Source organism: Primulina eburnea, chromosome 11 (assembly GCF_022965805.1).
Source record: "Primulina eburnea isolate SZY01 chromosome 11, ASM2296580v1, whole genome shotgun sequence".
Taxonomy (NCBI): domain Eukaryota; kingdom Viridiplantae; phylum Streptophyta; class Magnoliopsida; order Lamiales; family Gesneriaceae; genus Primulina; species Primulina eburnea.
Window position 1 is genome coordinate 2776028 of NC_133111.1, and position 24040 is coordinate 2800067.

The 24040-nt window shown below is 34.0% G+C and overlaps 3 protein-coding genes across 5 annotated transcripts; 1 reads left to right on the top strand and 2 right to left on the bottom strand.

The window, feature by feature from the left end:
* Positions 1-4796: 4796 nt before the first annotated feature.
* On the bottom strand, positions 4797-6663 carry LOC140804148 (low affinity inorganic phosphate transporter 4-like). The gene is made up of 2 exons (XM_073159982.1): positions 5357-6663; positions 4797-5275 (listed from the first exon to the last, which is right to left on the bottom strand). Exons 1-2 carry the CDS (start codon positions 6661-6663, stop codon positions 4981-4983), a joined length of 1602 nt encoding a protein of 533 aa, XP_073016083.1. The 3' UTR covers positions 4797-4980.
* Positions 6575-15674, top strand: LOC140804149 (mitochondrial carrier protein MTM1-like). 3 transcript variants are annotated; one of them, XM_073159985.1, is made up of 11 exons: positions 6575-6679; positions 10394-10723; positions 11255-11344; positions 12559-12687; positions 12942-13001; positions 13129-13299; positions 13385-13487; positions 13894-13985; positions 14073-14222; positions 14681-14739; positions 15244-15674. In XM_073159985.1, the coding sequence occupies exons 2-11, from the start codon at positions 10493-10495 to the stop codon at positions 15374-15376; spliced, it is 1218 nt and encodes a 405-aa protein (XP_073016086.1). In that variant the 5' UTR covers positions 6575-6679; positions 10394-10492; the 3' UTR covers positions 15377-15674. The 3 variants fall into 3 exon arrangements, with proteins under 3 accessions (XP_073016086.1, XP_073016084.1, XP_073016085.1); XM_073159983.1 differs by lacking the exon at positions 6575-6679 and adding an exon at positions 9454-9675; XM_073159984.1 differs by lacking the exon at positions 6575-6679 and adding an exon at positions 9460-9601.
* A 581-nt stretch (positions 15675-16255) lies between these two features.
* Positions 16256-18488, bottom strand: LOC140804580 (putative RING-H2 finger protein ATL21A). Its single transcript, XM_073160636.1, has 2 exons — positions 17718-18488; positions 16256-16852 (listed from the first exon to the last, which is right to left on the bottom strand). Exons 1-2 carry the CDS (start codon positions 18394-18396, stop codon positions 16416-16418), a joined length of 1116 nt encoding a protein of 371 aa, XP_073016737.1. The 5' UTR covers positions 18397-18488; the 3' UTR covers positions 16256-16415.
* Between the last annotated feature and the right edge of the window lie 5552 nt (positions 18489-24040).

The window sequence follows — 24040 nt, forward strand, 5'->3', positions numbered from 1 at the left end:
CCATCAACTCTAAATTCAACACTAAAAAGAATATTCCCGGAATATTCTCTAATATTTTATTTACTATAACTAATATTCATTCCACAAAATAAATGTAACATATTAATTAAAAATACATTAATATTAAATTTCATTTGTTACTGAATTATTAATAGTAGTTATTCATTTATATAGATAATAATATGCGATTATAAAATTTAAATAAAAATTTGAAATTTGAAATTTATTATTTTAAATAGTGAAATATATTAAATACAATTGAAAAATTAAAAAATATATAACTATAATTGGTCTTTTAAATATATGTATAACATCCATCGAATCAATTAATTGAAATTATAATATTATAATCGAATAATGAAATGCACCACCGAGTTTTATAACGAATTATAAGACATACCACTTGCTTTCAACTAAATTATACATTAAATTACAACCATAACAAGAAGCATTAAAATACTAAAATAAAGCTTATGAAATAGAAATGAAACACAAATATCGAACTTCTAACTAACTGAATGACTATATAAATCCCACAAATGGTCGATTAGTGCATCACGTAGTGAGAAATGAGCCTCTTTATCTTTAATTTTTTTAAATCGAGCAAGAAATTGTTGAAATCTTATGTTTTGATTTGTAACAATTTCCACATTCAGAGGCGGTGATTCCATCACATCTTGGATTGGTGTATCCAAGTCTCGTTCATCCTCGATAATCATATTATGCATTATAATACATGCGGTCATTATGTCTTGTAGGTGTCTCTTCTGCCAAGCACGTGCCGGAGATGCTACAATCGCAAATCGTGATTGAAGAACTCCAAACGCCCGTTCAACATCTTTTCTACAAGACTCTTGTTTCATTGCAAAATATTTTTTTTTCGGACCGCGTGGATCATGAATTGTTTGCACAAGAGTTGACCATTTCGGATATATGCCATCGGCTAAGTAATATCCTTGATGATACTCTTTTCCACCAATAAAGTAATGTGCCGGAGGAGCTATACCTTGTGCAAGATTTGAAAATAGATTTGATGCCTCAAGAACATTAATGTCATTATTAGATCCTGGCATGCCAAAAAATGCATGCCATATCCAAAGATCATAATCAGCGACTGCTTCCAAGATAATTGTCGGAGATCCACTACGGCCTGCATACTGTCCTGCCCATGCTGTGGGGCAATTTTTCCATTTCCAATGCATGCAATCGAGGCTTCCCAGCATTCCAGGAAATCCACGTTTTTCACCGATACGTAGTAGTCTATCAATATCGGAAAGGGTAGGTGACCTTAGGTATCGTTCCGCAAACACCTCTACAACAGATCGACAAAAACGTTGAAGGCATTGAATTGTGGTAGATTCTCCAATCTTTATATATTCATCAGCAGCATCAGCAGGTGTACCATATGCCAACATCCGCATTGCAGCTGTAATTTTCTGATTAGTTGAAAGTCCGACTCGCCCGAGACCATCTACTCGTTGTGTGAAGTAATGGTCGTGATTCTTCACAGCATCAGCGATACGAAGAAAAAGTCCTCGTGACATCCGAAAACGTCTCCGAAACATTATTTCATTATATCTTGGATGCTCAGCAAAATAATCGTTGAATAGATTACGATCGGCCATTTCACGATCACGTTGAATAACGATATGACCGGGAATCGATCCGCCATGTCTAACTTCGGATTCATTTTGCTCAACATATGTGGCCGCTAAAACAGTGTTATTAGCAGCTAGAATCCCTAATAAGTTCTCTGTTTCATTAAGAGACTCAAATTGAGTTTCAAGATGTGAATCGAATTCATCATCCGAAGTAGAGGACGATGAATGATAGAAATGAAAATTTTGATAATTCATTATGTAGATTGATTGAATTCATTACCTTATCATAGCGATATTATATAATAACACTAAGAAGTCACATGCATTGTAATATTTTATCCAAGAAATCTAATCCAACTTACACACCGTTGGATTAGATTTCATTCAATCACAACCGTACGATCTTTATCTTTTATCCAAGAAATCTAATCCAACTTACACACCGTTCGATTAGATTTCATTCAATCACAACCGTACGATCTTTATCTTTTATCTAAGAAATCTAATCCAACTTACACACCGTTCGATTAGATTACATTCAATCACAACCGTACGATCTTTATCTTTTATCCAAGAAATCTAATCCAACTTACACACCGTTCGATTAGATTACATTGAATCACAACCGTACAATTTTTATCTTCTAATATTATTCATTCTATAAATATATATCACATCATTCATTAACATTCACCACTACAATTTTCTATCTAAGATATATCACTTATCACCAACCATATTTCCACTACAATGGCTTCCAGTGCACGAAGTGCTTCTTATTCCTATCAAGAAGATATGCATCTCTGTCATGTTTATCTTGATATTTCCCAAGATCCTATCAAAGGCATAAATCAATCTCGAAACCAATTTTGGACTCGTGTCGAGGAAAGCTACAACAATTCCAGGACATCCGATATGACTGAAGTACGTAACAAAAGATCAGTGCAATCTCGTATGCAGGTAATATTGACGGCAATTAGTAAATTAAAAGCATGCATCCAACAAATCGAACAACTCAATCCTAGCGGTGCCTCTGAAATGGATATTGTGAGTTTTATTAAATAGAATATGTTATCATTACTTTTTATTATTTACAATTAATTTAACATCTTTATACAGATGATCCGTGCGAAAGAGTTAATGAAACAAGATGATAATTTCAAGAAAGGATTTAAGTTTGATCATGTATGGTCAATTATGAAAGATATGGAGAAATTTACAGCTTCCTCAAACCCGTCAAGGAATCCAATTCAAAGGAGTGTTGAACTTTTCGATTCTCCACAATCAGACACACAAGCAACAGATTCTCCCAAATCAGCGTCTCCTAGTTTATCTCAATTTGAACTTAATCTCAGTGATGAAAATATTGGTGGTAGTTCATCGCAGAGACCACTTGGAGTGAAGAAAGCAAAGCTAAAAAAGAAGAAAGATGAATTTTTTTCACAGACAATTGAATCAATGAGAGCAGGACAAGAAAAAATTATTGAAATGATACAACATGGAACTGTTTGTCGTGAACAAATCAATGAAATGCAAATGCAACGCATGCAACAAACTCAACGAAAACTGGAATAAAATGAAACAAAAATAGAACAAAATCGACAACTATTGGAACTAACGAGGTTTCAAGAAGAAAACAAAATTTTGCTAATCGATCTCAACTCTATTCAAGAGCCTTTATTGCGTGAAAATTTTCGCGCCGAACAGTTGAGAATTCTGAATGAAAGGGATGAAAGGAAACGTGCACATGAAAATCCCAACTATGGAAAATACTTCGGAGATATTGGAGGGTCTGGATCCGACTTACCGGAGTTTTAATCTTTTCGTGCTTATCATCCCGTTTTAATTTCTGTTGTATTGTGTTGTGATATTTGATAATTTATTTTTGCTAATCATGTTTAATTTCATATTTCATTGGCTTTTATTCGGACGATTTTAGTGTTTGTCAGTTATTGTACTATCTAAATGTTCAACCGTGATCTGGTTTTAATAAAGTGTTTTTCAATACTTCAGTTTCTATTCAATTGTGTTGTTATTTTTTTTAAATTTTTTTAATTAATATTATTTAGACAAAATACAAGTTTATCATTATCAAGTATGATAATATAAAATCAATATGTACAATACTTTACAAATTTACAACAAACACATAAATTTACAAATTTTAAAAATCAATAACATCAAAAAACAAAATATAAACAAATTATCAAAAAAAAAAGAAGGAAAAGTAATGCAGAAAACAAATACAAAAAATTTAAAAAAAATAAAAAACTTTAACGCTATCGCTACAGTGTTGCACCAAATTTGGTGCAACACTGTAGCTCTATCTTCAAAATAGCGTTAACTTTGGTGTTGGTTGGAGAGCTTTTCTCAACGTCAATTTAGCGTAATACACCAAATTGATGTCCGATTGGAGATGCTCTTACATTTCCAGTAACTCTCGTACCCAATTTCAGTCCCGACAAGAATTGAGATTTTTTTCCTTCTGATCCCATATCTGACACAAATATCCGAGATCCTGAAAGTTTCGGATCTCATCGGGTAAAGTGATGATATCCCAAAAGTTTAGGACCTCACTAGATAGGAAGATGATATTATGAAAAATATAGGGATGAAAACACTAATGTATTCTCTTCATGTTTTTAAATTAGGTTGATAGGGAGAAAATGATGATAAAATCTTTTATTATTATTTTGCATAATTTTATTTTAATTATAATATTTGTCTATATGAATTTTTATTTTATGATTTTGATGAATTAGTTAAACCATTCAATTTAAGCCATAAAATCTTCATAAATGAGCTAACCCCCTTTTTAAATGGGTGAGTCAATTTCTATATGGACGTGGATCCAATTTATTTATTTATTTATGATAATATGATAATAATATGATAATATTTTTTTAAAAACATATAATATGGTAATATTTTTTTTAAAAATTAAAAAATAATCAGATCGGGTTGAGAATTCCTTCGGGTGAACATTAGTTTCTCTCTTCCTCTTCCCACATTGATTAGCATTTGAAAAATCTCGACAATTCGGGTAAGAAAAATTCGGTTTCAAGATTTTTCCTGATCGAGATTTGAGTTAGATCAGGATTTTCAGTTCTTTTGTCAGCACTATTTAAAAGTGGTATTGGCTTTTCAGTTCTTTCAGTTCAAAATAATTGTGTTCGGGTTTGTGCAAAGTCAAGCTAATTTATGAATTTTATTTTGGGGGCGGTTTCTTGAGCCTGGCTTCATGTTCGTATACGTGTATTGATTGGTATAGATTACGAGCAACCACACTCGCTAGTATGGTTTATTGAATCCAACGAAGGATTGCTAATTTGCTTCTATCTTACATATTCGTATCAATGTTCGACTGCTCTTATAAGAATTAAAGATAATTCCTCGAATCTTCCCAATTTTCCGACTGACTGGCCGGGTATTTTGCAGTCACCTGACCCTCCACGCCACCTCCGTCTTCACCGGAAATCTCCTCCAAGGATCTCCCCTTTGTTTCTGTCAGAAGAAAAGTAAAGAAAAAGCCCAATAAATTCGTCACGGCCAACAGAGTCATAGCTTTCCTGATCTTGGGCACGTCTTCATCTTGGGTGTAATATTGAATCCCAAAGGCGCCGATCATCGCCCCCGCCTTCCCTGAGGCGGCGCTAAATGCATGGCATGTGGACCTAACCGGGTGCAAAATACACAATTAAACTCTGGAAGGATTTGAATACAGGGGATATGAGTTTGAATGTGAATCAACTGACCTGACCCTCGTCGGGAAAAGCTCCGCTGGGAGGACAAAGGTGGTGCTATTAGGGCCAAAGTTCGCGAAGAAGAAGGTGAGCCCATAAAGCGCTGCGAAGGTCCATCTGTGTTCTTTCATCTTCAGCGTTTCATACTCCACAGCCATTGTAAGCATGAAAACGGACATCATGAAGAAGCCCACCAACTGTATGTAAAAACGTCCGATCCTTTCAATAAAAGCTACGGTGAACCAGTATCCTGGAAAGGTCCCCAGCAAGGCGATCACAAACATCGCACGCGATGTTTCGAACATTTCTCTGAGCGCACTCACGTTTTCAGCTTTGTTGGTAAGACCAATAGTTGGAAATATGTCTTTTTGTGTGAGATTTTGGCTGTAAAATGCTATGTCTAGCAGAAACCATGTGGTCATTGTGCCAATTAGATGTTTCCCATGGCGTCTTACGAATTCATATGAGAATAAAGAGTACTCGTTTGACGCATTGAATTGGGCTATCTTTTCAGGTTCGGCTTCAATTTCAAAATCAAGAACTCTGCCCATGTCGGAAGCTGCTAGCTTTGCGTTCCCTTCGATTATGGCCGTGTAACGAGCTGTTTCAGGCATTTTCATCCTCCAGTAGAATGTGAGGAGGGCTGGAAGTGCCCCGAGCATTAGCAATATTCGCCATGCATAATCCCCCTCTGGTTCTGTAGAGAAAAGACTTGCCTCAGAAAAATTTCGAGCTCCATAATAGTTGAGGAAAATTTTAGAAACGATCATTGCAACAAGTCCAGCAAAAACGATCCCAACTCCTTGCATAGCAAACACTGCGGCTATGAATGCCCCACGAGTTTTCTTGTTAGCATATTCTGACATGATAGTAGCAGATAAAGGGTAGTCACCACCGATCCCAAATCCGAGCCAGAACCTAAAGAAACAAAGAGTTCCCATCACAGCTTTCGCACTGTGCCCAAAGGATATACCAGAACAGATGGCACAAATGCACATAAGAACTAAAGTGATGCCATAAACCTTTTTCCGGCCTAACTTGTCTCCCAAGTACCCAAATACCAATTGCCCCATTAGCGTACCAACAAGCGCGACTCCAATAACTAAGTTATTGATGGAATGAGGAAGCTTTCCAGGCTTCCCTGTGGAGGGATCGAAGTAGTATAAACGACCTAAGAGTTTCGAGACGGTGGAAATGCAAAAAAGATCATATGCATCCGTGAAAAATCCCATTCCAGCTATCACAATTGTGGTAAAATGGTACCATTGTGTACGTGCATTATCCAGAGCATTAAGCACAGAAATGCTGTGTGAGGGCATTGCCTTTTCTTCTGAGGTTTGCTTTCTTGATCTGTTTCTTTCGTGCTGATATGATTTGTTTTTTTGGAAACAATGTGTTGATATGATTAGTCTTTATACATGTGTATAATTTCTTGATTATGCCGATGTTTTTACCATAAGAAATTGACTGATGGTGTATACTTTAGCATATACCTTTGTGTTGTTGAAATCAAGGGATTTGATTACTGTACAATGAAGTTTATGGATGCATTTGTAACATATAACCAATAGATTGGCTTAATAAGAGAATGTTCATTGAGTGATGCTGTGACAATAATATTAATATGTAAGTTTTGTTTGTAGTTGTTTTTAAAAGATTATTTAATTGCTCCTTTTGTTTTATATGATTGTCCGTTTAAGATGAGTTTTTCTTTCCGGAGTATTTGATTTAAGTTAATGAAGTATCTTGAAAAATGGGAGGGATATATATATATATATCTATACTATTTATTAAGGTCGAGCACCTTAAAAAAACTGTCAAGAGGACACCATCTTTTTTCCAGTTTTACCCTTACAGTTATAGTAATATTACACTTTTGTTTTTTAGTTTTTTTTTTATTTTAACAGACACTTTTATTTTTATTTCAATCATTCAAAAATCAATTTAGTCCCTCCATAATTTGTCAATTTTCATTTTAGTCTATCGATAATGATAAAAAAAGACTGTACACACACGCAACGCGTGTGCAGATTAACTAGTATATATATATATCAACGCTATATATATATGTATATATATATGTGTGTGTTATTTATATCGCATACAATCTTAATAAATATTTTAAGAGCACCGATAAAAAGATGGAATTTGAAGTTCTTAATATGTGTAATCTAAAACAAAACCCTAAATACCGATTCCATTTTTGTTAAACCATGAAGGCATCTTTATTCTTCAAAAAAATTGCTGGAGCTTCAGTTATTTCACGGTTCCCATTAATTGGTGCGCTCAACTTTCGAATTAATTCTCAATGATTCCTAATGATATAAACCTTAATAATAAGTGATGCCCTGGGTAGTTCCCAGCCCACTAAACCTAGCTAGACTAAGTTCCTAGGACTAGCTCGAGAATTACCCGAGGTAAGTAATGTCCAAGGAAGAGGAGGTCGGATGATCTTTAGGTCGGGATAAAGGCTGAACTCGAACATTTGGTGACCGGATTCTAGGAGTTGGTGCTTTCGGGTTAATGTTACGACGGTGGAAGTTGGGTTCACAATAAGGAGTCAAGGACTAACTAAGAAGACAACCAAGTTAAATTATACCCGAGGAGGAGTAGTTTGAACACCCTGTACAATGGGAAGAAGAGATGAGTTCGGATACTTGATGATCCAACTCTAATCACGACAACAGCGATCGGGTTTACAAGACGCAGTACCATACTCTAGCTAACCATGTAGATTACGATGTCTTTAAGGAAAGATCCTAAACTCAGGCCCGAGCTCATAGTAAAAGCTTCAGGTTAATGCAGTTATTTCACTCATTCGGCTCATGTCGTATTTTGTGTATACTTATATATTTAGAGTTTTCTTTTCGTGAGCTCAATAATAATTGACTACGTGTTGAAATGATCCCGCCAATAAAATTTTCCGACACACCGTCCACGAGTTTTTTTTTAAAATTGAGTGTGTGTGTGTGTGTGTGTGAACTAGGGTAAAAAATCAAAGCCCTTGGAGCTCCACTGCTGTCAAAAGATCTCTCTTGAAGCTCGGAAATCTCATCTGGAGCTATATTCACGAACAATCACCAACTCGGGAAATGAGCAACTTGGGCAAGTAACATTTAGTTGACGTGGAACCTGATGGGCTTTGCAAGTTGTGAACTAGATTTTTATGTCGGCCCAATTCATCTATATTTATCATAAAAACTAGTGCAGACGTGTATAATATTTTTTTTATTCATTTGATTTATATTTAAATGATGATCAAAATATAATTATAAGAAATAGTGAGAGACTCCACTATAATTTTGATATATAAATTAAAAAATAAATTGAAAAATAAAAGAATAAAAAAATGACCTCAATAAGAATTGAACCAATAACTTAAATCTCAAGAAACAATAACTCTATCCGCTGAACTACATATGACTTGCATTAAAATTTTAACATTTTATTAATATATATAATTATTAAAACAGACCATGACAGCAAAGTTAGTTATTCTAAATGTCTCAAACTTAATAAAATAATATAAATAGTAAATGATCGTGGGAAATAAAAAACTTGTATTACCACAATTTTGATCGAACAATAAGACAAAAATATAAAACCTCCGTGTTTCTGTTACTTTTTTTTTCTTAATTAATAAATAATTAGTATTGCTGCTACAAAAAATATTCAATTTTGGCAACAATGGAATTGGACTTATTTCACTCTTTTCTAGTCGTTATTTTGATTATTATTCACAACTTATTTCACTATTTTCTTATAAAAATTCAAAATATTTAACGTGGAATTTATTCACATGTAGACTAAGACTTAGGCCATAATTCGGTTTGCACTTGGATTGATGGATTATAAATCTGTGAATTTCGAATTTATTTAAATGCTTGTTTGTAACCATAAATTTCAAAACACTGTTTATATAATAAACATTTTAGGATTATCTAATAATGATTTGATTGGAAATATATTATAATTTACATTATTAAATTTTTTAAAATAAATTATAAATTCAAAATTTAGATTATTATTTCATTATAAATAATAAAATTAATTGTGACACACAAAACTAGTGGCTTCCGTGAGAGAATTTTTTGTATAAAATTCTAATTTCGGGCAGCGGACCAGAATGGAGCCCTAAAAATCGAGAGACTTCGATTAATTCTTTCTGTGTGGCGACGATTGCTTCTTCCCCAAGAACACGGAGAACTTGGATGTGATTCTGTAATTTACCTTAAATACGAGAAAGCTACCAAAAAAGTAAATAATCAGTGCTAAGCTCTTCACTTTTGAAGCTCAACGGCACATGATTCAAACTTGACAATCGCAAAAAGGCTAGTTTGGTCGTTAATTAATCGTTATTTTAATTGTTTTGGTGTTTTAGTTTCAGATTTTACACGTTTTATTTATAGGCTGTGTACTGTTTTATTCTGTTGCTTTTCTTTCCGGAAGGATTGATGTTCAATCGTATTTTGTTCGCAGAGTTTTGCGAAGATGGTGTTGAAATGTCGTTATTTGTTATTGTGTCGTCGGTTTTTGTTTCTCTTTGGTTTTATGTTTTATTTTTGAAGCATGGTACGCACTCTTCGAGTGAGTGCAAACTCCTACAAATCATAGGAGAAGGTGGAGGACGAGCGGAGATTTACAGCCTTACTTGGAAATGAGAGGAGGCAAAAGCCTAGAACAATGTTTTTATGCCTGTTCCAGTTGTTTAGAAATTAACTGATATCTATGCTACCAAATGTAGCCGGTAACTAAAGCCCATATCGCTTTATTAAATTTGGATGTATTGATTAATCGATTATCCAAACGTATCTCTGTGCAGTTTTGTGTAATTCAAAACGTGATTTTCTTTTTTCTTTTCTTTTAAATGTGAAATTGTTAGTTATTGTTTTCTCTCTGTTATCTTCTTATTGTGTTGATTTTACCTGTTGGATGTTTGAATATAACAAGCAATTCCGGAGTTTATACAAGATTTATTAATTTCATGTGAAAACTGAATATTATTACCCATATGCTGGAAACTTGACATTATGGAATTTTGAATTCCAGGTGGGCCCGTTTTTTAGTCATGGTTAGAATTTAATTTGAAAAAGGTTGTGATCCTTACAGAGGGTGTTCAAAGAATCACAGCACCCCAAGGATTCAAGGATGAGCACGGCCAAGCGGACCTCCAGAATTCTGGAAGTTGATAATGGTATATCCTTGATGTCTGATTCAATGTTGATTGAGGATGGAACTGAAGTTACCAGGACTTCAGAGCTGCAGGCGCACCATAGCACCGTTTTGGATTACCAGTTAGGTCTGCGTGAGAGAGCATTTTCTGCTGCTGGAGCTGCATTTCTATCAGCCATTTTGGTTAACCCACTTGATGTTGCAAAGGTACATTAATGCTTTAGTTGTATCCTTTTGTTTGCTTAATCTTTAAACATTTAGTTTTATCTATTGATAAATATCTATTGATAAATCTGACATTCAACAATGCTCCTGTTGTGCTTTTTATGTTTCCCATCTCATATATTTGAGTTTATTCTTGGATATTCCGCTTGTATTTTTATGCTTTCTGTAGGCTGCAGTTGTCCGATGGTTTATTTTAAAATTCCCTTATATTCCTTGCTAGTGAGATTTCTTGTAAATTTCAGTACCTGGTTTGGCGTTTGAACTTTATAGAAACTTTTTTCCCCATGGTTAATGAGAAAAATTTATCTATGACCTTGGATCCTTTACATTTGTTGGCAGTTGTATCTTCCTTTTGCTGATTTGAAATTTTAGTGCAACTTTTATATGGTTTAAACAGTATGATTTGGAATTTACTCTTTTCACCCCTTGTCATTTGGGTCTTTTCGGTACTCAAGTGAAGTTTTATATATAAACTTCATAATTTTCGGATTATTTAATTTTTAAACATTGCAGACGAGATTGCAGGCTCAGGCTGCAGGAGTCCCTTACTCACACCCATTGAGTAATGTTATAAGTCGCATGGCAGTTTTCGGACCCCAAATGGTTGGTGTGATTTTGTTGTTCTCCTTTATTTTTTCCTGTTCATTAGTTTCTTCACTAGCCATTGTCATACATGACTAATTGAGTTTTTTGCCTTTATTAATTGCTAATGGTTCAGAAGTTGTGGCCCTAGGTTAATATATGTTAACTAGATTCTGTGGATTGGTATTTTTTGTGCTGATAAATTCCGGATCTGTTCTCCATTAAACATCGATCAATGCTAATTTTGGGAGATAACAAAGTAAGATCTAGATGACATACATAGTATTGGCAATGTAAGAAGTTTGCTGTTTTTACTTTGATATTATGTCCCAATTCATTTACTTATATGCTTTGTTCAAATCTCATCATGAAGGTATTCAACATTTTACATTGTCAGAACACAAACATTTTTTTTGGAACATTCACCTCTTACTTGTTTTGTATGCATTTCAGACGTTAGTACTGCTAAATAAGAGTTTGAGCTTTTGTTGAAGCCTTCAGTTGAATTCTACAGTGGCAATCACACATCTTGAAAAACGTACCTGGTGTATTAGTATTTTTCAAGGTTATCTTGTAGAGGTGCAAACGTGTCGCTGTAGACTATGGAACTTAAGCTTGAGCTCAAAATGACGGTGCTTGAGTTTGAGCTTGGTTTGTGAGATCAGATTCTGTTCACGGTTTAAATCATGAGTTTGGGTTGTGAGCTCGAGCTCATAAACCCTATGTATAAAATTAGTAATAAAGTTTATGTGTCAATGCTATATTATATAAAGCTAAAAATATCAATCTTATTTTATATTTTCCAAATATAAATTTTTATTTAAAATTTAGTTTTGAGGTCATGATGCCAATAACTTTCGAGCTCGCATGATTTCAGAGAACCCTTAGCTCAAATCAAGCCAGCTCGCTGGCCAGGTTTGTGATCCGAGTAGACTCATTTTATGTTCGTATTACTTGTCCATCACCATCTCCAAGGGATACTAATTGAAATATTTAATTGAATATGCTACGATCTCCTTCTCTCACTGTCATTAATAGTATATTCACAATCAACACTCAATATAATATTAATAAATATTTAGTTACTACAGCTATGGTACACATGCTTTCAGAAAATTTTATATTTTTTGAACCACTTGGTATGGTGTGTTCACCATGGTCGATTTCCACGCTGGTTAAAGGTTTCTTGTCTCTGCAATTGAAATTTGATTCATGTACTGCAATGTGTTTGCTAGATGTTTGCTGATCTAAGGTGTTCTCCCTCATGCACGCGTGCTGGGGTTCATGGTACAGTGGCAATTTGCCCACCTGATTGTTTCCATTACAAAGGGACACTCGATGTGTTTTACAAAATCATACGACAGGTTAGTGATTTTTATTCAACTTTAGACATATGTCATTATGAAGCTAATACAATTTCTGCACTGTATTTTGTTGCTAAATCCAACCATTAAATATGTGGTGATGTATATGAATTTCATGTCATTCGTGTGTTCTACTGATAATAATTTGTATCTTCTGGATGCAATATTCAAACTTATTATGTTTCTAGAGCACATCTTTTGCAGATAAATATTGAGTATTTTGGCTTATGTAGTTACTTGTACATTTTCAACAGGAAGGATTTTTGAGACTTTGGAGAGGCACGAATGCTGGCTTAGCGCTTGCTGTGCCCACTGTCAGTTATTTAAGAACTTCCTCAAAAATTTCAATAGGAAAAACTATCAGTTACTGCGTGTCTTTGTTTTTTTATTGAATCCCTCTGTTTCAAACTGAGTAATGCACTTTAATGTTTGACAAAACAGGTTGGCATATACTTGCCTTGCTATGACATTTTCCGTAACATGTTAGAGGAATTTGCTGTACAGAGTGCTCCTATCTTAGAGCCATACACACCTTTGCTGGCTGGTTCAATGGCACGTTCACTAGCTTGCACAAGTTGCTACCCTATTGAGCTTGCCAAAACACGAATGCAGGTGCTTGATATATTTGTTGCGGACGGATTTTCTTCTCTCGTTCTTCACTTTCTTATACATGTGTAACTGCTATCTCACCATGCAGGCGTTTAAGCATGTGAATGGCGATACAAGACCCCCTGGAGTCTTGAAAACTTTAATTGGCAATATTCCACGGGTCAAGAGCACAAACAACTTTGGAAACAGCTGTAAGTCGATTTCTTTAATTATTTGAAAGTTGATCTTCTGCACTTACTGTATGATATTGCCACACTTCCACCAGAAATTGTAGCTTTGTAATTTTTGGTTGATGTCCCTTCGAATCCTTAAAAAGAATGATAAAGTTTCTTTGGCCGTTTCTAGACTATGTTCATGTTACAGGCGGACGATAGTTCTTTTCCTTTTCTGGCAGTTGTTTTTTTGGTCTCAAATAAATGGTACTTTTTCCCCACTATTGGCAAATGCAAATCCCTTTGCCATGGTGGTAGGGATCTAATCAAACTTTGAATTTTGTTTAGTCAGTTAATGAATTTCCGTGTTCAGAATAACCTTAAAGTTTTATTTAGTTTTTTATATCTTAACCATTTACCTATAAGATTGCATTTTTTTATGCAGTGCAAAGCTACCGTGTCTTGTGGACGGGCCTTGGTGCTCAGCTTGCTCGTGATGTTCCTTTCTCTGCCATCTGCTGGCCAACCCTTGAGCTGGTTTTACCTCATTCCTTATTCCTTGTTTATATGGAATTGTGCAGATATCTTGTGCTATGTGCCTTAAGTGTAAAAATGTGGTTCCAGGTAAGAAGGCGGCTTTTAGGTCTTGTTGGAGATGAAGCTAGCGCAGCCAGTATCCTTGGGGCAAATTTTTCTGCTGGTTTTGTTGCTGGTAGCCTTGCTGCTGCTGCTACGTGTCCACTTGACGTTGCAAAGACCCGCAGGCAAATTGAGGTTGTTTGTCCTTCTTAATTACTAGTGCTTGCACAGTCTGTATGTCCAGTTTCTACCTAAATTCTATTGGTTCTTGTTTTTACAATGGCCCCAATGAATGCTTTTGATTGCTAATTTTTTAGATTTTGGGACCATTTGTGTCACACAACTGAACTGCGAAATTAGTCTGATGCATGAATAATCCTAATTTTAAGTGATGCCAGGACCTGTATAAGTTCAAGCAGTCAAGCTGATATCAGACTGTATGGATTCATAGACTTGTCCATCTGGTGCAATTTAACATTTCAACTTAACATTTCAATTGACATTTACCATTTTATTGTTTTTTCCTAGTAAAAGAATTAAACATTGAGCTATCTAAAACTATGTTGGAGTTTGTGCACCAAAGTGAATGGTTTATTTTATGTGAAAATGAGCGGTATCTAACTAACATAGTAATGTAATGTTGCATTTTGCAGAAGGATCCCATGAGGGCATTGAAGATGAGTACAAGACAGACACTGTTAGAGATATGGAGGTATGTCTACAAATGACTGACCGTTCAATTTTTTCATGCACTATGATCCATTATGTTCTTCAGTAGAAATTTTCATCTTGGGAATCAATTGCATGAACAAGCAATTTTAGTTCATTGTACTTGGTGGTTTCTCCATAAACTTGGTTATAATTTGTAGGCTGCCCGACATTGCCCAAGGCTTCTAAGATTTATAGGCAGAAAACCTGATCGTACTTTAATGGGTTTTTTCCTACGGAACCAAAACCCTTACTTTACCTTGGCCTTTTTTGTTTCATGGAATTTTTTCATAACACGTTATTTCCTGTTAAAAACTTTTAAAATGGTCAAAACAAGCATTCTTAATTCTCTCTCTCCAGAATTTTTTCATAACACGTTATTTCCTGTTAAAAACTTTTAAAATGGTCAAAACAAGCATTCTTAATTCTCTCTCTCCAGATTTTAGGTGTTGGTACATGTGACAATTCTTTCCAACCATTTTTGACAGTGTACCTAAAATTTTGACAGGGATGGAGGGATGAAGGGATTGTTTACTGGAGTTGGTCCTCGTATTGGCCGTGCTGGTCCGTCGGTTGGGATTGTGGTTTCATTTTATGAAGTCGTTAAGTACATTCTACAGAATCCATATACTGCTGCTTAATCTATCACTAATCTTCCTTCATTTGTGAAAACCAACATCTGCTGACACTTAGAGCTGAATCATTGGCATCGAGAATAGGCTAGATCAGACAGTTTTGCTATGTTAATGGTAGCATTGCCTGAGTGGCAAAAAATAATTCATCTTCTCATTTATTTTTTTTCATCCTACTTTTGTCAACTTGTTAGCCATACACAAGCTCCTCGAATGAGAAGGGATTTTGTTGAGTTTTTTCCTCACATCGATTAGCAGAGCATTTTGGCATTTATTTCACCATTATGTTTGATATTCTACTTTGTATTTGCCGATAAAATAACACAACCATACGTGAGAAATGTCTTATCAGAAATTTTTTGTTCACACTCCTCATTTGTTAAGTACTCCAAGCTAATCGCTTTTGTATTTTTCACCCCTATTGCAACTATAGTTTTGCTTTTTCCCTTGTTGGATGAGTTTAATATTCATCTGATAAGTTGGTTTCGTAGTTTCACATATTAAGATGGATTCTGGCAAATATAATGTATAAGAAATCAAAATTATTTTTTTTCAGAATTTTTTTGTTCTCTATTGAGACTAGAAAGTCATGGCGAGAAAATGCGACTTTGAATTTGATCGACGGAGGGGCAAGTAGGGTGGTCCTAACAATGAACTACTGCTCTTCGTAAGTCGAGAAAGTTTGGCCACCAAAAAATAGATTTCTAAAAAAACGCGCTTAATTAGCAAATACATTGATACCAGAACACGTTCTTACGATGCCAATCTCGAATTTTTTTTTAGCTCCTATTCTTAGGACACATATAATTTTCAATTCAAGGAAAAAGAAAAGAAAAAAGTTCCTTGAAACTATTTTCTTACTGCATTTCTTGGCACTCACACATCAAAATATATTTTTCTTATTGATGTGAACTATGTACATTTTAATGCTTATTAAATATCTTGTCCATCTCCACGTTAGACTTGCATCAATTCTCGAAGGACTTCAAATTTAATTTTCTTCACAAATACTTCATGTTACGAAAAAGAGAAAAAAAAGGCAAAATCCTCAAGAAACTTGAATATCAACGGACGTGCATTTGGGAGAATTCCTACAAATGGGGCACGAAGCTTTTAACTTCAGCCATTGGTCCACACAATCTGCATGAAAGCAATGCTGACATTCGGGTATACTTCTGAGGGTCTCCTTGGGCTTGTACTCAGATAAGCAAATCGTGCAAGTGTTGTCGTTAGGCTCAGGCAACCTTCGGCTCTCCCCTAGGATCGTTTTGGGGTAAGATTCAATTGTTGAACTGTCGAGCCCACCCGTGATGACTAGAGTTTGTGGCGCTACAGCGGCAGAGCTGCTGGAGTCAACAATCGGTAGGCGCCGCCCCGTGAAGCCCTTCACCTTGCGGCAAATCCAGCACATAAATCCCATTATTAAAAGGAGCGCAGGCACTCCGGCCCCAGCAATTACTGCGTAACGCGCACCTCTTGGAAGTCCTGGGAAAATGAGTCGATGATCATAGGTTCTGATCAACATGCCTAGCTATAAGGTTTTCCGAGGCTCCAAAAAATTACTAGCCCTTTAATCTTTTGTTCACATCTTTCTCGTTCCCACAGCTATATTTGACCCTAAACTAATTCATTGTCGAATCAAGTCGAATCGAATCCGGAAAATCTGATTCTTGATTTACAGTACCCAATTCAAACTTCAAATCAATTTTACGTGCTGAAATCGAGCTTTTAATTTATGATGATCACTCAATATCCCATCTAGCTTTTGATAAAAAATTTCCATGAGGAAAAGGTCGAGCTAAACAATATATATACTTGCCCTAATACAAGTGATTTGGTTTCAAGAAGTTTTATTTTTTTGGGAAACACTTTCAGATAATATTTCGAAATAAATATCCGGTTATATTTAGAAAAACTACAGAGTAGATTTTTTATTATAACTTGAGTTCATTATCAAATAAATTTACATATAATTATCTGGTAAAAGCTTATATGAGATGGTCTTACGGGTCGTATTTTGTGAGACGTATATCTTATTTGGGTCATCTACGAAAAATTATTAGTTTGTATATTAAGAGTATTAATTTTTATTATGAATATCAGTAGATTTGACACGTCTCACAGATTAAGATTCGTGAGACCGTCTCACAAGAGACCTGTTCTAATATCTCTAGTCCACCCTACTCTTGTCCTCGGTTAATATTGCAATAAAGTGGTGTATTCTAAATTTTTTTAATTGAAGTTTTTTTTATTTATTACTATTGATTGTTGAATTTCCCCGTGTCAAATTAGAAACCAATCATCGGCGGTTTACGTTATTTCAAGGAAAAATGTTAAATGAAAGACTTACCGCGGCGAGAAACGAGACTGCATTCAGCAAGTGTAGTGGAGTTGCTCTTGAGCCCACACCGTCCACCTCTCGACTCGCACCGCCCGCACTGCGGGTTGTCCCAACTGAGCAAGATGTCTTCACTGAGATCCGACGTCGCCATTGGTTCAGAAAACGTCCACTGAACCGGCACAGACACCGTAGATATCAGGCTACACCTAGATGTCAAGAATGAGATAGCAATCACAGAAGACGAGGCGAAAACCGTGTAATTCTGACCGCTCAAACATCCGATAGGGTTGAACTTATACTTGGTGTAATCAAGCGTCGCGCAATTAAAGAAGGCAAAATTCTGATTGAAATAGCCAGAAAACGGAGACGCTGAAAGGTTTAAAGTAAAGAGACGTTTGGGGAGGCAGCTGTCCGGATCGTTGAGCCATATGCGTTGCGTTTGGTAGTCTATAGCTTGGACTGTGAATTGGCCTGAGTTTGGGATGTCGATAACTGTTTGATCTGATGCGTTACAGGAAAGATTGAAGCCCCGGTAGCCGCATGACTTTGGCTGAAGGTTTTGGAGCTGGAACGGGAACCGGATCTTGGGTTCCCCGAGATGGCAGGAAGAATCTGAACATAGTTGAGCAAATGAATACTCGACGAATAAAAAAATGAAGAGAAAGAAGAGGGTTTCGATGGTATCCATGGGAGCAGCTGGTTGAACTTTGAAGCTTAATTCTCAACTTGGAAACACAGGAAAAAACCTGCAATGGATCACTACTAATTTAAATTGTTTAATAAACAGAACTATGGATGTCATTCTTTTTTTAATTTATAGAAGTTTATTAATTTATTTTTTTTAAATGATGGCTTTAAAAAATTTGAGTAGGTAGGTATCTTGTGAGACGGTCTCACGAATCTTTATATGTGAGACGGGTCAACCCTATCGATATTCACAATAAAAAGTAATATTCTTATCATAAAAAATAATATTTTTTTATAAATGACCGAAATAAGATATTTATCTCATAAAATATGATCCGTGAGACCGTCTCATACAAGTTTTTGTCTAAAAAATTTGAGACAAATAATTTATTTACTGACTCAATTGTCATGATTAATGTTGTAACACTTTTTTTTTACGGAAAATTATTGCAAAACCTAAATTGATAATTAATAAATTAATTCTTTTATTTAAAAATATGATCATTCTATATCACTTTAATATTATTTAAAAGTTATTTGAAATTTAATTAATTTATGTACATCAATTGTGTTTAAAAAGTAATCAACTAAAACCATATATTATATATTATAATCAACTAAAACCATATATTATATATTATTCATGTATAATAAAAAGAAGCATATGACATAAATCAATATAATTAATTTATGCTTTTGTCATTGTATAAATTGGCTTTCTGATAAAGTATTTATTATCTAGTATTAATATATAATTAAATTCAAATCATTATGAGCGAGTCTCATGTGAGATCATTTCACGGATCATAATCTGTAAGATGGGTAAACCCTACCCATATTCACAATAAAAAGTAATATTCTTAGAATAAAAATTAATATTTTTATAAGTGACCCAAATAAGAGATCCGTCTCACAAATACGACCCGTGAGATCGTCTCACACAAGTTTTGTCATTATTATATTAGATTAATATTCTAAAAATTATTATAAGTTATATTTATGTTCTTTGTTGTTGTTTAAATCTAATGGTTGTCGTCGCTTCCGGCCAATTCCAAGTAATATAGGTAAATATCGTTTATTTATTTTTATTTTTTTAAATCTTTTGTTTTCTCGTCGATTTTTTGTTAATACAAATTTATATTTTAAGTTCAAATTTAAATTATGAAATTGAGCTAGTGGAATGACATGAAACCAAGTCAAATGTAGAAGTTTTTTAAAGTAAAATAGTGCATATGGTCATTTACAGCTTTCAATGGTTCAAATTGCTGTCCATCAATTAATGATCGTATTTTTACGTAAAGAGTATGTCTTTTGTGAGACGGTTTCATGAATCTTTATTTGCGAGATGAGTCAACCTTATCGATATTAACAATAAAAAATAATATTCATAGCATAAAAAAAAATATTTTTCATTAATGACCCAAATAAAATATATGTATCACAAAATACAACACGCGAGATTATTTCACACAAATTTTTATCTTACATAAAAACTAATGAAATCAGCTAGGTAGTTTCTCAATATGAGAGGACGAAGACCATCGCGTAATATTCAAAGTAACCCAAAGCAGAAGTTATTATTAATTCAATTCAACGCATCACTTTTTTTCTTTTTATTATTTATATGAGTTTCCATTCATCTCATCTCACTTTGCATTCCAGTCCTTTTTAAACAACACTTATTTTAATCTATTTTCATAATTATAAACACACGCAATATACTATGTTTAGAAATACAAGAACATAGAGGTGATAACGGTGCAGTTTGGATTATTTTCTGATAAAATTCAGACCGAGGTGTTATGTGTTGGAAATTTGAATCAAATTTAGAGTTTGAATAAAAATTATGTCTCTTGAATGCAGGGACAGATCCAGGAATAAGAGTTGGGGTGGGCTTGAACTCAATATGATAAATTATATATTATTAAAAAAGTACATTATATCGTTCAACGAAGTTGTGCCTTACGGGATTTTAAAACATAAAATTCATCAATAATTGAATTTACATCAATATGTTTAGCTAAATCTCGTTCAACATAGAGTGTCAAACAATCGGCAAGAAAGTCATCCTCCATTTTATTGCGAAGTGTCGTCTTCACATGCTTCATTGCTGAAAAAGCCCGTTCAATAGTGGCAGTAGACACAGATAATGTCAAAACAAGATGAATCAATCTAGTCAACATAACATAAACACTTGACCGTCCACTCTCGGTCAATTGCTGACACAACTCAACAAGTGTAGAAACCTTTAAATTCTGCATCACATCGAGTTTATAAATGTATCAATGCATACTTCAAAACAACAATTTCTTGATCTGTGAAATCTCCAGGATAAAACTTCTTCACAAGCTTGCAAATATCATCACTGTTAAATGAGTCAAATGAATTTTTAGGATCTAAAACTATACTAAGAGAAAGAAGTTTCACCGATGACTCATTGAACCGAGTATTTAACTCCATCAAAATGAAATTTATTGCTGCATTAAAAATATCAAAGTGGTAATGATGTTCTATTGAATAAACCGTCGCTAATTAAAACCGCCGATCCACCTTTTTTTTATTTTTTAATACTTTAGCGACGGTTTTAGAAATAACCGTCGCTAATATTTGCGACGGTGTTTGATAAAACTGTCGCCTATCCACATCGGCGACGGGTTTACTAAAACCGTCGCAAAAGTAGTGACGGTTTTCAAAAAACCGTCGCTAAAACCGTCGCTAAATAAAAAAAATGGGCTGGGCTACAGCCCAGTATAGCCCTAGCGTAGATCCGTCTCTGCGTGAATGTGTGAGTGTCTTTTAGCTCTCTACATTCTTGAGTTAGTTGTGACTCATTATTGTGGAAGTATCTTTTGACTTTCTACATTCTTGAGTTAATTGAAAACTTTTGGCTCTTCATATTCTTGAATTAATGAGAAGATTAATTAATCTTGCATGACTCTTGGTGTGTATTTTGGGGAATATAAATAGTGCATTCATTTCTTCATTTCACATACATTAAAATTTTAAAAACACTCGAGATCTCTTTCAAGCATTCTCTTACATTTCATATTGTTATCTTTTCATTTGACCTCCGTTAAATTTCGGTGATAAAGTGAATGTATGTATTCAGTTACCCGTAATAGTGCCTAGCTCGTACTAAGTCACTATTGGTTGTTCTGTTGCATCATGGGAAACATACGTCCAAGACGATCCTCGAAGCACATACAGTAGGGGACGAATATGTTTTAAGAACACTGTACTTCGTACAAGCCTCTGTTTGGTTACTTTAAGTTTTGCCCTATTGTGTTTTTTCACCACTTTTTTCACTGGTTTTTGCGAAAGTTTACTATACTTTATCGTTCGATATATAGTACAACATTATGTATAGTTCGATTTAAAATGTATTTTTGTAATTACTCTTTTTTTAATGCAAAATTAGATTTGCGGTTTGGATGGTTGGTTTGGTTTTTTTTTTTTCAGTGGAGAGAATGACTACCAATAAATAAGAAATAAGTTATTAGTACAATGGAATAAAAAAATTGACATAAAACAGCAAACAAACTTAGAATGTCATTCAAATAGAAAATATAAAGTATAAATAATAGAAAATATAAAGTCTAAATGATAAAAATCAATAAAATTGTATAAAAAAATATATTTGTATTTTAATTCTTCAATATTTTTACGTTTATGATTGGTTTTTTTGTCTTATAGATATAGAGTGGAAATAGGTATATTTGGAATTTTATAACCTAATCAAATTTGAAAACAATCTCAACCATAAACTTGGAGCCTGTTGCTCCATAAAAAAACGTGGAATCTTCTAGTGTAAAAATGGGGTAAAATTATATTAGAATTGCACTAATTAAGAATGTTTCCATACACTAGCTAGGGATGGCAATGGATCGAGCGGGGGCGGATTTGTCATTCCCATCCCCATCCCCGAATTCCATCCCCACCCCCATCCCCGTCCCCATCCCCGTCCCCATCCCGCTTTTTCGGGTTCGAGGAATCCCCGAACCCGAAACTTCGGGGATCAACATCATATCTCCGTTCCCATCCACATTTCAAAAATATTAATATGACAAAACGATGATGGATTCGAAAATTTTCTCAAACCAAAATTTATTATTATCTATTATTATTAGATATAATATTAATATTGATAACAATATCAATATTAATAATAATAATAATATTATTAATATTTTAAAAAACAATATTATTATTATATTATTAATACTAATAATACTATTATTTTATTATTGATATTATTTTCGGGGTGGGTTCGGGGATTTCAGGGGTGGGGATAATAATCTCATACCCACCCCAAACTACATCGGGGATTTAAAAAAATCCCCGAACCCGAAACCAAAACCGAAAAAATCGGGGATCCCCATCCCCATTTCGAGTTTTCTCCGCGGGGCCCTAAACCCGTGAGGAAAATTGCCATCCCTAACACTAGCAGCTATAGGTCAAATATAAAACTACATTATAAAAATAAAAACTAATTATTTTACTTATGTGGTGCAGTTGGTTTAGCTGCTCACTCAAATTGCGACCGCACCATATCATGAGGTACGGTGTGTGATTTGGTTTTACACATCCAGATATTTCAGCGTTAATTTTTCTGATAATTTAATTTAAGTTAAAAATTTGTGTGAGACAAGTCCTATTTTGTGAGACGGATCTCTTATTTGGGTCATCCATGAAAAATTATTAATGTTTATGCTAAGAGTATTACTTTTTATTGTGAATATCGATAGGGTTGATCTGTCTCGCAGATAAAAATTCGTTAGATCGTCTCATAAGAGTCATACACTTAATTTAAAGAGGTATGTCTTGATCTAGTTCCCTCCTCTTTTAGTTTTTCTTGTCCGTTTATATATATATTGGTTGAGGTCCATCAAACCGCACCAAAATTTAAGGGGGTATATTCAATGTAAGAGATTTATTGATTTTTAATGACTTTTGTAGATTTTAAAAGTCTAGATATATTCAATTAAGACTTTTACATATTCTATAGAAATCTAGTGATATTAAAAATAGAGTTTCATAAAGTTTTAAAAAGTCAAGTGGTATTCAACATTGATTTTTAAAAATTTATAAAAGTCTGTAGGTATTCAAATTTTCAATAGACTTTTAATAATTTTATGGAATTCATTTAACATACAAACATTAAAGCTTAAGGTACAACTATAAATTGTCAAAAATTATATTTGATTCAACCCAAAGATTTGGATGAATTTTTAAAACTTTTAACTTATACACAAGCTATTTATTTTTTTCTTTGTCGTTTTACATTGCATCTCTTCTTATCTTCTCTCCTCTCATCTATCTCTATCACTCCCTTAAATTTTCGAAGTATATATACATCTTTACTTTTCAAATTTTTATTATTTGGCTGATTGTTGATTTAATAGTTTTTATTTTAATATCATAGGAAAATTTGAAATCTAGAATTGATTTTGTGACTTTTAATTTTATGATATATACAAATTAATGTAATATTCAATAATAATAAAAGATGATCAAAAAAATGTCGGTTAATTCTTTATAATTGAATAGCTTCACAACAATCGTGATTTTTTAAATTCTTCTTAGCATTTTCAATGAATATGTAAGATATGGTATTTTTATACAAAATTATATCCACACAATACTAA